The sequence below is a fragment of the Lepidochelys kempii genome, chromosome 17 (genome assembly GCF_965140265.1).
Source record: "Lepidochelys kempii isolate rLepKem1 chromosome 17, rLepKem1.hap2, whole genome shotgun sequence".
Taxonomy (NCBI): Eukaryota; Metazoa; Chordata; order Testudines; family Cheloniidae; genus Lepidochelys; species Lepidochelys kempii.
In genome coordinates, this window is record NC_133272.1 from 4,638,211 (window position 1) to 4,655,652 (window position 17,442).

Below are 17,442 nucleotides of genomic sequence, written 5' to 3' on the forward strand. Positions count from 1 at the left end.
GCAGGTGTGCTTGGATCACATTTTCAAGATTTTTCTTTGCAACCACAAGAGCTAGACACTCTTTTAAGAAAAGATGAAATTCTAATGTTACCACCTGGCTCCAGGAGCCACTGGCCTAAAGTGCCTATGCCTTAATCCAGCCCTGGAAGTGGTTAGAGCAGGGGAGTGGGATATAGGACTTGCTAGGTTCTGTTCTCAAGTTCTGACAGTGACTCACTGCATGATCTTCGGCAAGTCATGTCACCAGTCTGTGCATCAGTTTTCCCAGATGTAAAATGAGGCAAATGCTACTTCCTTATCTCACAAGCGTGCAGTGAGCTCTCCTTGACAATTATGTTTCAATGTGCTTTTGAGGTCCTTGGATGGAATGTAAATTATTATTTGTAGTGATGCCTTATGGTAAACTTTAACATGGGATCAGTTTTGAGCAAATCATTCTAACCATGTGTGACCTTGACTAGCCCTGCCAAGCACAGCAGGAAGGTGGTTTCTTGGTGTGTATGGTTTTGTTTTTCACCAGAGAAGTGGATACCCAGAGCTTATGTCTAATGAAACCATAAATAAAGATCCCTTAGAAATGCTACCTCTCATCTCCACTGTAAGTGGTAGGATCATTTGTAAATGCCATAACAAAGAAATTAGTGGACTAGATTCCACAATCAGTTTCACTGGTGTAAATCTGGAGTAAAAGAGCAGAAATTGGCCCTACTTTTTGAATGAGAAGATTAGGTTGAAATTTGCCACAGAGATATTCTTCATTTAGGAAGCAGGCTTCAGATGAAGTTTGTTCCCTCTTTGGGGCAGGGATGGTCTCTTGGCTCTGTGTTTGTATAGAGCCTAGCACAGTAGGGGCCCCCGTGTGCTACAGCAATACAAATAAGAATAACAGCAGCCTTGTAAGGTATTTCCAATACTTTTCAGATGAGGAAGCTCAGCCCTGGTCTAAACTAGGAGTTGAGGTAGAATTTAGCAGCGTTAAATAGATTTAACCCTGCACCCGTCCACACGACTAAGCCTTTTTTTTTTCTACTTAAAGGGCTCTTAAAATTGATTTCCTTACTCCACCCCCAACAAGGGGATTAGCGCTGAAATCGGCCTTGCTGGGTCGAATTTGGGGTACTGTGGATGCAATTAGATGGTATTGGCCTCTGGGAGCTATCCCAGAGTGCTCCATTGTGACTGCTCTGGACAGCACTCTCAACTCAGATGCACTGGCCAGGTAGACAGGAAAAGGCCCACGAACTTTTGAATTTCAATTTCCTGTTTGGCCAGCGTGGCAAGCTGCAGGTGACCATGCAGAGCTCATCAGCAGAGGTGACCATGATGGAGTCCCAGAATCGCAAAAGAGCTCCAGCATGGACCGAACGGGAGGTACGGGATCTGATCGCTGTATGGGGAGAGGAATCCATGCTATCAGAACTCCATTCCAGTTTTCAAAATGCCAAAACCTTTGTCAAAATCTCCCAGGGCATGAAGAACAGAGGCCATAACAGGGACCCGAAGCAGTGCCGCGTGAAACTTAAGGAGCTGAGGCAAGCCTACCAGAAAACCAGAGAGGCGAACGGCCACTCCGGGTCAGAGCGCAAAACGTGCTGCTTCTATGATGAGCTACATGCCATTTTAGGGGGTTCAGCCACCACTACCCCAGCCGTGTTGTTTGACTCCTTCAATGGAGATGGAGGCAACACGGAAGCAGGTTTTGGGGACGAGGAAGATGATGATAGCTCACAGCAAGCAAGCGGAGAAACCGGTTTTCCCGACAGCCAGGAACTGTTTCTCACCCTGGACCTGAAGCCAGTACCCCCCCGAACCCACCCAAGGCTTTCTCCTGGACCCGCCAGGTGGAGAAGGGACCTCTGGTGAGTGTACCTTTTAAAATACTATACCTGGTTTAAAAGCAAGCATGTTTAATGATTAATTTGCCCTGGCATTCGTGGCTCTCCTGGATGTACTCCCAAAGCCTTTGCAAAAGGTTTCTGGGGAGGGCAGCCTTATTCCATCCACCATGGTAGGACACTTTACCACTCCAGGCCAGCAGCACGTACTCAGGAATCGTTGTAGAACAAAGCATTGCAGTGTATGTTTGCTGGCATTCAAACAACATCCGTTCTTTATCTCTCTGTGATATCACTCTCCTGAGGATAACATTCATGGTCGCCTGGTTGAAATAGGGTGCTTTTCCTAAGGGGACATTCAGAGGTGCCCATTCCTGCTGGGCTGTTTGCCTGTGGCTGAACAGAAATGTTCCCCGCTGTTAGCCACGGGGACGGGGGAGGGGCTAGCCACGCGCTGTGGGGAGGCAAAATGCAACCTTGGAATGGAAGCACATGTGCTATGTATGTAATGTTAACAGCAAGGTTTATTGTGAAAGAGTGTACCCATTGCTCTATAAAATGTCTTTTTAAATACCACTGTCCCTTTTTTTTTCTCCACCAGCTGCATGTGTTTCAAGGATCACAGGATCTTCTCCTTCCCAGAGGCTAGCAAAGATTAGAAGGCGAAAAAAACGCACTCGCGATGAAATGTTCTCTGAGCTCATGCTGTCCTCCCACACTGACAGAGCACAGACGAATGCGTGGAGGCAGACATTGTCAGAGTGCAGGAAAGCACAAAATGACCAGGAGGAGAGGTGGTGGGCTGAAGAGAGGGCTGAAGCTCAAATGTGGCGGCAGCGTGATGAGGAGGCAGGATTCAATGCTGAGGCTGCTGGAGGATCAAACTAATATGCTCCAGAGTATGGTTGAGCTGCAGGAAAGGCAGCAGGAGCACAGACCGTCGCTACAGCCCCTGTGTAGTCAACCGCCCTCCTCCCCAAGTTCCATAGCCTCCTCACCCAGATGCCCAAGAACGATTGCCCAAGCAACAGAAGGCTGGCATTCAATAAGTTTTAAACTTTTGAAGTGCTGTGTGGCCTTGTCCTTCCCTCCTCCACCACCCCTCCTGGGCTACCTTGGTAGTCGTCCCCCTATTTGTGTGATGAATTAATAAAGAATGCATGAATGTGAAGCAACAATGACTTTATTGCCTCTGCAAGCGGTGATCGAAGGGAGGAGGGGAGGGCGGTTAGCTTACAGGGAAGTAGAATGAACCAAGGGGCAGGGGGGTTTCATCAAGGATAAACAAACAGAACTTTCACACCGTAGCCTGGCCAGTCACGAAACTGGTTTTCAGAGCTTCTCTGATGCACAACATGCCCTCCTGTGCTCTTCTAACCGCCCTGGTGTTTGGCTGTGCGTAACCAGCAGCCAGATGATTTGCTTCAACCTCCCACCTCACCATAAACGTTTTCCCCCTTACTCTCACAGATATTGTGGAGCTCACAGCAAGCAGTAATAACAGTGGGAATATTGGTTTCACTGAGGTCTAACCGAGTCAGTAAACTGCGCCAGCACGCTTTTAAACATCCAAATGCACATTCTACCACCATTCTGCACTTGCTCAGCCTGTAGTTGAACAGCTCCTGACTACTGTCCAGGCTGCCTGTGTACGGCTTCATGAGCCGTGGCATTAAGGGGTAGGTTGGGTCCCCAAGGATAACTATAGACATTTCAACATCCCCAACAGTTATTTTCTGGTCTGGGAATAAAGTCCCTTCCTGCAGCTTTTGAAACAGACCAGAGTTCCTGAAGATGCGAGCGTCATGTACCTTTCCCGGCCATCCCAGGTTGATGTTAGTGAAACATCCCTTGTGATCCACAAGTGCTTGCAGCACTATTGAAAAGTACCCCTTGCGGTTTATGTACTCGCTGGCTTAGTGCTCCGGTGCCAAGATAGGGATATGGGTTCCGTCTATGGCCCCACCACAGTTAGGGAATCCCATTGCAGCAAAGCCATCCACTATGACCTGCAGTTTTCCCAGGGTCACTACCCTTGATATAAGCAGATCTTTGATTGCGTTGGCTACTTGCATCACAGCAGCCCCCACAGTAGATTTGCCCACTCCAAGTTGATTCCCGACTGACCGGTAGCTGTCTGGTGTTGCAAGCTTCCACAGGGCTATTGTCACTCGCTTCTCAACTGTGAGGGTTGCTCTCATCTTGGTGTTCTTGTGCGTCAGGGCAGGGGAAAGCAAGTCACAAAGTTCCATGAAAGTGCCCTTACGCATGTGAAAGTTTCGCAGCCACTGGGAATTGTCCCAGACCCGCAACACTATGCGGTTCCACAAATCTGTGCTTGTTTCCCGGGCCCAGAATCGGTGTTCCACTGCATGAGCCTGCCCCATTAGCACCATAATGCCCGCATTGCCAGGGCCCGTGCTTTGAGAAGTCTGTGTCCATGTCCTCATCGCTCTGGTCACCGCGCTGACATCGCCTACTCGCCTGGTTTCGCTTTGCCAGGTTCTGGTGCTGCATATACTGCTGGATAATGCGTGTGGTGTTTAATGTGCTCCTAATTGCCAAAGTGATCTGAGTGGGCTCTATGCTTGCTGTGGCATGGCGTCTGCACAGAAAAAAGGCGCGGAACGATTGTCTGCCTTTGCCCTGACAGAGGGAGGGGCAACTGACAACATGGCTTACAGGGTTGGCTTACAGGGAATTAAAATCAACAAAGGGGGTGGCTTTGTGAGAAACTGAGTGGCCCCCTCAAGGATAGAACTCAAAACTGGGTTTAGCAGGCTGTTGATTTCACAGAGGGAGGGAGGAGAAAATGAATACAAAACAAATCTGGTCTATTTCTTGTTTTGAGCCACTTCATCTATCTTTATACATCTTGCTGGCAGCGGACTGTGCAGTACGACCGCTAGCCATAGTCATCTCCCTAAGGTACAGAGATGTTAAGAGACTTGTCCAAGATCACAGACTGAGCCAGTGGCAGAGGCTTTGATTTGGGATTTAACCACATATACTTTCCATCTCCGTTCAGGATAACACTTCACTTCAACGTTAAGCATGTGCTGAATTGCTGTCCTGAATCAGTGCCAGAGTTGGAGAGATGACTGACTCCCAGTCCTCTGCTTACTAGAGGACCTCTTTGCTTTGGATGTCAGCACATCGATCAATGCCTTGATCTGAAATTAGTTGCTGAACCTTGTTTTTGCTTAGTGTCACTCTGAGGAGCAACACAAGTTGCTGACCTGCAAGACTGTGTGTAGTGAGCTGGTGCTGTAATTGCCAACAATATACAGTTGTACATTAGGGTTGATGTACTTACTTGGCCATCATAGGGTTACAGCTTTGATGTTAATTTTGCTTTGGTCAATTTCATCTTCTCAAAGGGATAAAGGTCCCCCTCCCCCACTCTTCCCAGGATAGGATCTCTCAGTGCAATAGCAGCAGGGAGGGTCTGTGCTGAGAGTCTCTCTTCCTTTCACTGTAGAGTTGTCAGGCTGCTGAAGACCGCTCTGTAATATTTAAATGATCATGTATCTTCCTCCCTTTCATTAGGAAGGGAACATTCACCCCTCTCAGTAAAGAGGGAACGTCCGTGCAGTACGGTAGCAGTGAATCATGCTGCTGGAGCTAGGGGTCAAATAATGTTACTTTCCAGGCATTAGACAGACGGTGGGAATTAAAAGCTTTACCTGGAAACTGGTTCTCTATCCCCAAGCCTGCTTTTGTCTCCCGGCCCAATTAATACCTCTCACTATTTTTGTGTCGTCTCTACCTATTGTATTGTTGGCTTGTCAGCATGTGTGTAGGTCAGGTCTGCTACCTGATTATGTAGCCAGCCTAATCCACACTCAAAGAAGCACATGGCAAGTCTGGTTGAGTACAGTACTCCAGTATAATCCTGTATGCTGTGGCCTGGAGATTCCAGCCTGTGTAAGTGTGGGCAAGGGAGTGAAATGCTAGGGCATGAGTTGGTTGATAGGAAGAGTTTAATGTAAATAATCTTATACTTTAGTTTCCAGGTCATAAGGTCTGATCCTAAGCACATTAAGATCAATGAAAAGACTCCTATTGACTTCAACAGGCTTTGGATCAGTCCCACAGACTATAAAGCTATTAGGTTATCTAGGCAGTTTCCAGCAAGAGATTTTTCTAATACTCTGTCCAGCCCACTTCTAAAGGCCCCCAGGACAGGGCTCCCATCTCTTCCTTCTGGAAGATAATCCCATAATTTAGTAGAGCTGGGACTAGTTAACCTAAACTTCCCTTTTCTAAATTTGATCCCACTCCTACTTCCACCCTCTTTGTAGAACCGTATCCTGACCTTGGTGCTGTTCATACCCTTCCAATCATGGTGGGTAGTGACAGTCCTATCATGCCTTAGGGCCTGATGCTAACAACCTCCTCTGAGTTTCTGAGCACCTGCTGCTGCTCCTGGGAACTTGGGAGTCCCCCATTTAGCCCCTGATCCTGGCTTTGCCAAGTTGGTTAGATTTCCAAGAATCATAAATTTACTACTCTAGGTTACATGGAGATACAGGATGGCCTCCTGGTTAAGGTTAAATCAGGTTGGGCCAGTCATTCACCTCTGTGTGTCTGTTCCCCATTTGTAAAATCCTCCCTTTCTTGTCTATTTGGAAGGTAAGCTCTGTGACGAATCACTGAGAATAAGGGGGCATTAGTAATACAAATAATGATTATTTGGGCTATATATATAATGAATGAGAGAATAGCTGCATTTTCTGGACATCAGGCCTAATTCTGTCTGAAGTCCAAAAGCAGCCCCTATGCTGCACCCAGAAATGGGCACTGGATAAATGAATACATACTGCCAGAACCAAGCCTAGAAGCAACTACCCTTCCTGCTGTTTGTAATGTTCATGTAGTTTGACCTTGTCTGTTTGGCCCCTAACCATAGGGTCGCTCAGTCTAAATCCCCTAAACACAAAGTATATATCTGAGGCTTCCATGTGGACAGTGACCAAAATGAAAATATTCTGAGTCTCATAGCAGTGCAGAAACAGCAGTTCCAGCCCAGGCTGTTGGGTAGGGACCAAAGGGCAGCACTAATTTCTTTACCCTGAAACCACAAACCATCTCTGTGCAGCAAGCCAGAACAGCCTTGAAGAGGAAACCCACCCCAGAGAGCAGGACATGGGAGTAAGGAGAGGATCGCCTGTTTTCATGTTCTGATATTCATCCCCAAAGCATCAGCTAGGTGGGAACAAGGGCAAGTTTGGTTGTTGCAGGCGAGGAATATGCTCAAACGTGTAGCAGGTCAATTAGGCTTAGTGGGCGTGGTGTTTGCCCTGTGACTCCAGGACACTCATGAACGCTTCTCAACAGCTGCCTGAAAGCTGAATTGTTCATTAGGCAAAAAGGTCGAGTCGTTTCACTAGGTTTCCTGGGCACTTACCCTGCAAAGCTTCTCTGAAGGCGCGTATAGGAGCCCAAAAGGCCATTAGTGATCCCAGCCCAGGACCGGGAGCTGAGTGCTTGGCCTGCCTGGACCACACTCCCTCTGGGGCTTTGGGGGCAAAAAAGGGCTTCTCTGTCTCAGCTTCCCTGCCTGGACACTTGGGCTGATCGGCGGTTTCTCTGCAAGGAAACCTAGTTTCCCTTCGGGCCTCCCTACCTTGCCCAGGTGCTGGGGGGACGCTCAGGGCAGGCAGGGGGCAAGAGGAGCGCGAAGGGTTCTTGCTCCCTGCTGCGGTGCGCTGCCCAAGACCCACTCCGGAGCGGGGCTCCGTGTGAACGCTCCCCCTAGTGCGGGGCGAACGCTCCCCCCGTTGGGCGCTGCAGCCCACCTGGGCCGAAGTCCCCCTGCGTCTTCACAGCCCCGGCGCGCCGCGGAGCCGGCTCAGCCCCGCTCCCCCGGGCTGCAGGGGAAGGCGAGGCAGGACTGCTCCAGCCCGGGCACCGGCGGGCGGGCGGCCCCCCACCGGAGGAAGCCGCGAGCTCCGCTCCGCGGGGGAAGGGGCGAACCTCGCCCCCGCGCGGAGGCTGGCGCGTGGCTGCCCGCGTGGGGCAGGGGGGCGGGAGCCGGTGCCCTGCCCCTGGGGGGCGGGGCGCGGGGCGGGAGCGGCCCCGCCCGGGCACGGCGATGGGGGGGCCCCGAGCCGCACACCTGCCCCGGCCGCATTCCGGTGCAGCGCTTGGCGGCGAGCCGGTGACATCACCCGCGTGCCGCCCCCCCCCCCAGCCGCCTCGGAGCCGCGGCCCCCTCTCCCCCCGCGCGCGCGGGCGGCGCGGGCACTGTCTGCCAGGGCGGCCGGCGGCAGCGGCGGTGCGCGGCGAGGCTGGCAGGGGCGAGAGCGCCCGCCCGCGCTGCCCCCGGGAGCCCGCCCGCCCGCCTCTCCTCTCCTCAGCCGCCGCCGCCGCCGCCGGGGGGGCGCGTCCCGCCCGCAGCCGCCTGCATGACACTCCGCAAGGGGGAGAGAGCGACCATCAGCATCCAGGAGCACATGGCCATCGACGTCTGCCCCGGCCCCATCAAGCCCATCAAGCAGATCTCCGACTACTTCCCCCGCTTCCCGCGCGGCCTGCCCGCCGCCGCCAGCCGCCCGCCCCTCAGCCCCGCCGAGCCGCCCCGCGACGAGGACGAGGACGTGGACCGGCTCTTCGGGGCGTACGGCGCCAGCGGCCCCGCCGAGCAGCCGGCCCCGCGCCCGGCCGAGGAGGAGGCGGCCGACGCCGAGGGCTACGAGTCCGACGACTGCAGTAAGTTGCCAAGTCCCCCCCGGTCCCTGGCCGGAGCTCCCCGCCCCACGGCCCGGGTCTCAGTGCCCGCCCGCGGCGCTCCCCGGCCGGCCGGGCCCTGGGCTCGAAGCTCGCCTGGAGAGCCCCCCCCCCCCCCCGGCAGCGCATGTAGGGCTGGAGGAGGGACCGCGGCTCCGGTGCCCTGGTCCCCGGCTGCAAAGAGCCACCAGTTGCCGCGGCTCTGCCTGGTCGGGGCGGGGGCTCCGCGGCTCAGCTCGCTGGGGGGTGTCGGGCTCTCCAGGCTCGCGGACCGGGGCTCTTTAAGGGGCCGCTGCCCAGCAAGTCTCCGGGCAACCCCTCTCGGGCAACTCCGGAGCGGGAGCCGCACGGGCGGAGCATGTTAAGTGTTTCCCTTGCGGAAGGCACCGCTTTGTTACATGCGGGTGTTTGCGGCTAGATTTAACCCCTCCCCACCCGCAATGTCCTTCCCGCCCGGTGTTAGAGCCGTGGATGTCTGGCTGCGTTGAACAGGGTGGCTGGATCAGCAGCTGCCTGTAGTTAATGAAGAGGGGCCCGATCCTGTCAGGCGTTGACGCCTATGGGAGTTGAGGGTGCTTGGCTCCTTTCAGGCTCAAAGTTTGAAACAAGGAGATGACTAGGGAAGGAGACCAGTTAAGAGCCGACATTGCCCGGAGGTGCTGAGCCTCACTTGGAGGAAAGGACGACCCCCCCAGGAAGCTACAGATGCTCTTTAGGGTCCTGCATTGAGAAGGGTGTAGTCTTCTCTTTGAGAAATGTCATAGCCGTCTATTGTTGCTTCTATGCTTCCTTGCCAATAGCTAGCTAAACTCAGGCTGCAGACGTGAGCCAGATCCTGATCACCCTGGAGTAACTCCCTTAAAGTCACTGTAGTTACCCTGGAAATTGTACAGCGACCTCTGAGATCAGAATCTGCCTAGTATGAATCCAGTGGTCCAAACTGCTGGCAAAGTGGCAGAATTTGGCCTTTGGTGACTCTGAGCAAGTGTGAACCCCAAACTACTCTTTTCTGTGTTCATGGCCTTATAACCCGGGTTTGGTGGCACATGCCCTCTGCTTGGGAGCTGTCTTGCTGAACCATTCTGGTCTGCAAGTGATGAAAGTGCAATATTAAGCTGAACTCCCAGCCAAACTGTTAATAACAACTTTAGCCAGATTTGGGTTATTTGCTACTGTAATTATTGGATCATCTTTGTTCATCCTGACAATAGAAATTGGAGCATTTAGTGGTGGGGGCAGAGATGCATGCAGAAGCAAAGTGCTAAGGGGCTCTGCATCTCTTTTCTTGGCTACTGGAAGATCAGCTGCTAGGATTTCAGGATGTTCGGCTTTGGGCTCTAAAACCCACTTCCCACGCCCCACTAAGTAGTCATTTGGAAGGACTAAGGGCATCCTGGTCCTTCTCATTGACACCATGGAATCAATTAAACTGGTTTCCAGTGGGCCAGCTGGTGTTTGTCTTGTTGCAGCTAAAGTTAAAAATATGTTTCTTACAGTATAACAGGTGGCAGCAAAACTGCTGATGCTGGTTTGCCAGATGTGGTTATTTTTCCACTAGTAAAGATGCAAGAACTAATAAGCTCTTCCTGCTGGTGACAGAGCAGTTAATGCTTGGTGGTTATTTGTATGACAGCAGCACCTAACCGTCCCAACCGAGTTCGGGGCCGCATTGTGCTAGTCACTCTACATACACATAGTAAGGAACAGCTCCTCCTCCTCCGAGTTTACAATCTAAATAGAAAAGACAGGTGAAGGAAGGATTATTATCCCTATTTTAGGGATTGGAAACTGAGGCACAGTGAGGTTGAGGGACTGGCCCGAGGTTGAGGGACTGGCCCAAGGTCCCACAGGAAGTCAGTGTCAGAGCTGGGATTTGGACACAGATCTCCTAGGTCTAAGTCCAGTACGTTAACCTCACATCTTCACTGACTGATGCATGAATCTGGAATGCCCTTGAACACCTAGATTAATGTCTTGGCATAGAAATAACAGTGATGATTTAGAAGCATTGGTGCCTTTACTCCTGGAGCAGTAAGTGCTGTGAGCAAAGTGTCTGTGCAAGATACAATACAGGGACCTTCTGGGGTTCCAAAGGTCAGAACACTTCCTAGCTGATTGGACTCTCTACAGGCTTTTCCAGAGAAATAACATTACTACTGAGACAGCATCTCGCCAAGGCCTGGATGATCTGAGTGAAGAGACGTCAGGCATCATCTGCTCAGCCCAGAGGAGCAAGGTCACTGCCCCACATGGGCCTCAGTGTCAAAAGCTTCCCTCCTGGCTTGTGAGATTCCTTGCTGACCATGACAAAGCAATGCTAGTGAGGCATCAGGTAGATACAGGCTGCTGATCACATCTTGCACTCAGCCTCTCTTGTTGAAATGCAAGTCTTGCCCTGCAGGAATGCTGCAGGAACTCAGGGAAACGTCTATTACTAGATATTATCTCCCACAGAGAGGATTCACAGAGCTCTCCCTATGGCTGCACTTCTCACCTAGCTCCAAGGAGACACTCCCAGTGATGGGTAACAGCATTCAGCCTTCCCTGGGGATGAACTGTGGGTATTGGCACAGCCTGGAGGGGAAGGATGATGCTGTGGATAAAGTCTGGTCAGGTGATGTGGCTCCAATTCTTGGCTTGGCCAGTGATTCACTGTGTGATTTTAGGCAAGTCACTTCACCAATCCGTGCCTCAGTTTCCCTACCTGTAAAATGGGAATAATGAAATTTACCCACCCTTCAGGGGGTAGTAACTCCCTTCTGTTTGGAAGGCCCTTTGGGATTATCAGGCAGCCTTGTTCTGGAGAAGCCCAGAGTCTCCTTTCCAGCTCGGTTTACTTCTCTAGCCTGATGTTATTTCATCACCACCTTTCTTTTTTGCTCTTTTCAGTTTGACCGTTCTCCTTTGACACGGGTATTTCCCAACCCTGCCCCCCAATAGTTCCAGAGGTAGCAGGAGGGGGATTGGAGATGGCAGGAGGTGGCCAAGTGGACCAGCAAGCTGCGGCCCCCCACTGAGATCACTGTTGAAGAATCAGTTCAGACAGAAGAGAGAAATGGAAGAGACCTGTTCAGCCTTCTGGCCTGCCCCCCTACCCTGCCACCCATATAGGAATGTCTCCAGTGTGACCATAGAAAGAGACATTCTAGAAGGACCTGCCAGGTCCCCTCTGGTCCATTCTCTGGACAGTATGGGTTTGCTCCTTACAGTGGAGGTTCCAGCCCTCAGTCCAATCCCATTTTAAAACGCCATCAGTAATCTACTCTAACCTATCTCCTAGACACCCCCTTCAAACCATCTGCTTCTCTAGCAAGCAACTCCCTCCTTCCAGAGGAGTGCATCCCTCAGGCAAACTCTTACTGAGGTTGGGGGAGTTTTTTGGCTGAGCAAGAAGGGAAGAAAGACTGAGTAAGGACTCCACCGGGGTTTCAGCCCAGGAGGCAGAAGCCTTCAGTTACATCTTGTTTCCTTCTTAGAGATTCTTCTAAATTTCCAAAGGCTTAGAGAATGCAGGGAGAAAACCCGCTGTCTGCATCATTGCTTTTAAGAGCAGAACTGTGTGTTTAATTCTGGTGCTTTGCTAAATCAAAATCATAAGGAGCAAAGAGGAACGAGGATTCCTTCAAGGGAGTGATCCAGACACAAGGCTTAGGGGTGCAGAGAGAAACCACTGGGACTGGAATTTCCAGCTGCCGGAGATGGTGCATACCGGACGGGACCTGCTGCACTGGGTCTTCTCCACCAGGAGAGAGGGGCCCAATGCTCAGCCTGGGCTTTGCCCTGACTGGCAGAAAGCAAGGAGGAATAGACCAGGGAGAGAGCCCCCAGAGGAGGGAGCAGACGCAGATTGCAGTGAAGGGGAATAGAACAGTGGCCTGGTTACAGCAGCTCTTCAGGGAGCTGTGGAAGATTTCGGAGGAGCTGAGGAAAACAACTCTAGTCCCCACAGACCAGCGAAGGAGAGGCAATAATCAGCCTGTTGAATGCCGGCTGTGAGAGCTGCAGTGAGCGAGCAGGCTTGGAGGGGCCCAGTGGAGCAGATAATGAGGGGGAAATGTCAGGAAGGCTCCGGGAGAGATGGGAGTAGTGTGGAGCCAGCCCTTACCATCACATACACAATGGACATGCTTGTCAGGGCAGGGGGCACTTGCAAGGTCCTTTATCATACTATAACGACACTTGGTCCTTCTGCAATACCAGTTATCCCTGGATCACCAAGTACTTTGCGAACTGGGGTGAAAGAAGCCTCACAAACCACTGACAGGCAAGTGGGCATGATCCCTGGCTTACAGATGGGGATGCTGAGAAATAGAGAAGGGAACAGCAAAGCCCAGACCATGTCTCCTGCCCCCTTGCCCTGTATTCTGGCCACAGGGAAAGGCTGATGCAAAGGCAGGAGAAGCCAGTGAAGTAGCTGTGACTGAGGAATAAAATCCCTGATGGATCAAAGGGGTGAAGCTAGAAAGTTAAGGAGAAATCTCTCCCAATGGGGTAGTTCGTGGCACACCAGGCAAGCTGGAGGGAGGAATAGCACTAGACAATTATACTCTGAGGGCCACAGAATTATTATTATTTATTATTAATTGCATTATTATAGCTTGTAGGAGCCCCAGTCATGGACGGACCATGACCCCATTTTGCAATGCTAGGGGCTGTACAAACACAGAACACACAGACAGTCTCTGCCCCAGGCAGCTTACAATCTAAGTATAAGACAAGAGATGGAAACAGACAGGGAAGCAAAGGAAAACATTGAGACAACGTTGGTCAGCATGCTCAGCAGTGGTCTCAGCACACCAACAGCCTAACATTGTCAAGAAGTGTGCTTTAAGCCTCAAGTGCAAATGCTGATTGTCATCAGTGGCCCTTGCAATGTCTGTCAGCCTAGGGGTGGAAGGGAGCCCTGAACTAGGACTCAGACAAGATTCTTTGGTTTTATCACTGCTCTGAGTTTCCCTGAGACCTTGGATAAGCCACTCCCCCTCCCTGTGCCTAAAGTGTTTTGTAGAGATAATGACACTTCCCAGGTGAGCTTGTGCATGTTTAGGAGGTGCGGTGTCCATCTCTCTCTGTGGGGTCTCAGTGCCAATGGAACATGCTGGATTTTTATTCCTGTACTCAGGTTGCTTGCTATACATGATTCAAAATCTGGCTGAGACTTGGAGAAGTACTACCCTTTGTTCCATTGAGTTTGTTTTCATCAGATGGTTTTAATTGTTCATAATTGAGCTGCTAATGAGGTGTCAAAGCACTTATACCAATTGAGGAGAAGAGAGCGTTAGGGGGTAGTGACTGGAGGGGAGAAAAAAAAGCAAACACCCAAAAAATCACAGTTTGGGGCATTTTATCGGATCAGAAGTAATTGTAACATAATGTCTTTTTGACAGTGGGGAAGGAACTCACTATAGATTTATTGGAAGATCATAGTTCTCTCATCTACTTCCCAGTAGCCTGCAACCTTCCAGTGAAACAAGTCTGTGTATTGCACCCATTACCGTGGTGTCTGGGCACCAACATAAGCACAGAAAGCAAAATAGATTGAAAAACTGTCTTCTATGGTGTTTCCTTTATAATACACTGCAAAGAGTGCATGTGCATGGATTTTATTATCAGTTATTAATTATTGCTATAGTATTTGCTGTTCTTAGGGAAATTATGCCAGATCATCCTCAGGGCTGCATTCACATTGTTACAGCTGTTGCTCATGTTTCCTTTTGCTGCACAATCAGCTCGCTAGTCCAGAGTAATTGGTTATTCCCAGACGGTCTGTCAAACACTAATGATATCTTTGTTTACATATAAAGTAAGCCAATCTTAGCAGCATGGCGTCGTGTTTGGGGCATAGGGCTGGGAGCCAGGGAAACTGGGTTCTGTTTGTGACACCATCACTGACTGTCTGTGAATTTTGGCAAGTCCCTTATCCTCTGCTGCAGTTCCCCACCTGTAAAACAAGCATGATAATACCTATCTACTTTAGTAAAGTGCTTTGGGATCCTCTGATGAAAAGTGCCATATGAATGCAATATAGGTAGGCATTATAGGAACACTGTAACTCTCAGAATTGTTAAGGCAGGAGTCACTGGAGGGCACTGTTACACATACTTCAATAATTCTTTTTCACAGTGTGTGAGTGAGCTTTTAGTTCTTGAAGAAGTGCTGCGTCGTTGTTCGTGATACGCTGGTCTTTGCCAGAGAGAAGCTGTGGCAGATACCGCAGAGTTTGCTCAGTACTTTATTTTTGAAGGCAGTTCTTGCAACGAGGTAGTTTCTTGGGAACATGGGCATTGGCAGGTGGGTTGAGATTTCTGAAAGAGGAGACTGCTGATGCTACTTGTGCCTGCCTCTGTCTCATGGTGGGTGTGTATGTGTAATCGAAGGAAATTACATTTAGAATATACCCAAACTCCTCCGACAGGAAGCTGACCTGCAAGGACCTGCAGAAGAATTTTGCTTCCACGCAGCTCAGCCATGATAGTGTTATAAATATCAGCTGTAGAAAATATTATTTCTAGCCCAGATCGCAGGCCTATCCTGATGTATTGCATCTTGTGACATCTGCTACAAGTGATTCACTGAGAGAGGTTTCTTAGGAAGACACTTATTTTGGGTGAAGAAAATCATTAAGCAGCCAAAGTCATAATGAAGATATTAACTACCAGCTGTTTAAAGGTGGTGATAAGAACAAAAGTAGCAAGGGATGCAGAATCTACAGATGACATGGCAATGTTAGCAGACAACACAGAGTTGCTAACAAAGATGCTGAGAATAAGCAAGGGGGAGAGAAAACAGTTTGGAAATTATCAGGATATTTACATCCTCAAAGCAGCTCCTTAGCATATGTTGCTGCTGCTATTAATAACCTTTCATTTGTCTTTGCGATCCAGATTATGCAAAAAGAATATTTTTACTACACAAATTGCCATTGATTTCAACAGGTGTCTGGATAATATTATAGTAATTTTATTGACACTGTATCAAGTCCAACTTGCCAGCAGCTCATAAAGGCAATGGAAGTGTTTTATACACATAAGTGAGATGTTAAATCCAAGGTTTAAGTGCATTAAAGAGCTTGTGACCCTTTTTGCAAGTAGAGAGGTGTTAAACCTAGGGGGTTGGCCAGCTTCCAGCTTGAGTAATGAACCAATCAGACCTGGAAGTCCCCTTGCAGTTTCACTTGAGATATTTTACTGATTGAAAGGCATTTATATGGGATAAATATATATCTTCTTTACTACTTACCCTGAGACATAGTGCAGTGTTGCTGCATATTGGTGAAAAGCTGCCATGTTCCACACTAAGTGGTGGCTGCATTTCAGTGGTGGGGAATGTGATCTGTGTACATGTATAATGACAGGGTTCAGAGTAGCAGCCGCGTTAGTCTGTATGCGCAAAAAGAAGAGGAGGACGTGTGGCACCTCAGAGACTAACCCATTTATTTGAGCATGAGCTTTCGTGAGCTACAGCTCACCTCCTCGGATGCCTTGTGGCACCTTAGAGACTAACAAACAGCTCACGAAAGCTCATGCTCAAATAAATGTGTTAGTCTCTGAGGTGCCACACGTCCCTCCTTTTCTTTTTGTGTACACGTAGTTCACCAAGAGCTCCGGTACCCTTTGGGCTCAGAGCTTTTCTTTGGGAGTAGGGCATTGTTCCTTTCTGAGGTGTGTTTGCTGCAGTTTTCAGGGGGCACTTGTTGGCACTGTAGCTACTGTGAGAAGCGTTCAACAAAACAGCTCAGCGGTGAATGGATTTTGTCTAAGCTAATCAGACTCTTTCCTGGTAGAGAACTGTTAGGGTGGGACCAGGCTGGAATTCCCATCTATCTGAGGTGCTTATTTGGCCCCCATTATCTTTGTGTCTGAGCACCTCACAATCTTTAATTCATTTCTCCTTACAACACCCCATAAGGTAGGGCAGTATTATTATCTCCAGTGTATGGAAGGGAACTGAGGCAGAGAGAGACTTGAGCCTGGTCCACACCTAAAACTTAGGTTGACCTAGCAATATCAGTCAGGGCTGTGGAAAAAATTACACCCTTTGTGATGTAGTTAAGTCAACCTAAACTGCACTGTAGATGCAGGTAGGTTGTTGAAAGAATTATTCCGTCAGCCTAGTTACCCCCTCTCAGAGGAGAAAAACCCCTTCTGTTGACATAGACATACCCTTGCCAGAGGTCGCTCAGGAAGTTTGTGGTGGGCAAGGACTTGAACCTCCTAAGTCATAGGCTAGTGCTTTAATCACTAGACTGTTCTTCCTCTCTACATACCAGCTATGTCTTCTGTCCTGACATGTCCCCAGCTGTGAGCCAAACTCAGCCCCCAGAGAAACCAGGTGCTATTACCATGTAAGACTGTCTCCACTTACACCAGGGTTGAATTTGCCCCAGGACATCTTCTGTGTGAGCTAAGGGTGGCATCTAGGAAAGCTTGATGTTATCTGCCTCCACAAAGCGGCAGGGGTCGGGGATCAATCTAGCTTGTGTTCTGTCTCCCCAATTCCCAATCCTCCTCCTGAGACCCCAGGAGGGGAGACTCAGGTAGGATCTCCGGGGGCAGTCTGCACACAGTGCTCATGTCTGTCCAGGTGTCCATCTTCGTCCTCCTGGCTGCAGTGAAGATCTGAGCACAGGCCTGCCACAGAAAGGAACCATTTTGCCAGTAGCCTCAAGCAGTTCAGGCTAATGAGTGGACCATGTGGAATCATCTTAATAATAGGCCTAATTTTGAGTGGGCTGGCTCTTCCCACCCCCTGCAGTGTGCCATTTGTTAACCTTTTCATCCCATCTCCTTCAGCGGAGGCTGTGTAGGAGATCAACACTCCAGACAAGCTCCTTTCCAAGGCAATTGCTAGTAGCAAAATAGGCAGCCATGGATCA

At 50.0% G+C, this 17,442-nt stretch overlaps 2 protein-coding genes across 3 annotated transcripts in view; both read left to right on the forward strand.

Annotated features, from left to right (window-relative positions):
• The window catches only part of RPH3AL (rabphilin 3A like (without C2 domains)), a 132,871-nt gene extending 131,306 nt beyond the window's left edge, over positions 1 to 1,565 (forward strand). The window contains exon 10 of the transcript XR_012155481.1: positions 1,468 to 1,565. The gene's annotated coding sequence lies outside the window, so the exon portion shown is untranslated. The remainder of the gene's footprint in view (positions 1 to 1,467) is intronic.
• Positions 1,566 to 8,176: 6,611 nt separating this feature from the next.
• DOC2B (double C2 domain beta) overlaps positions 8,177 to 17,442 on the forward strand; it is a 129,755-nt gene continuing 120,489 nt past the window's right edge. For both annotated transcript variants that reach the window (XM_073316013.1, XM_073316014.1), the window contains exon 1: positions 8,177 to 8,549. In XM_073316013.1, coding sequence (XP_073172114.1) covers positions 8,246 to 8,549 — 304 coding nt within the window. In that variant the 5' untranslated portion in view covers positions 8,177 to 8,245. The remainder of the gene's footprint in view (positions 8,550 to 17,442) is intronic.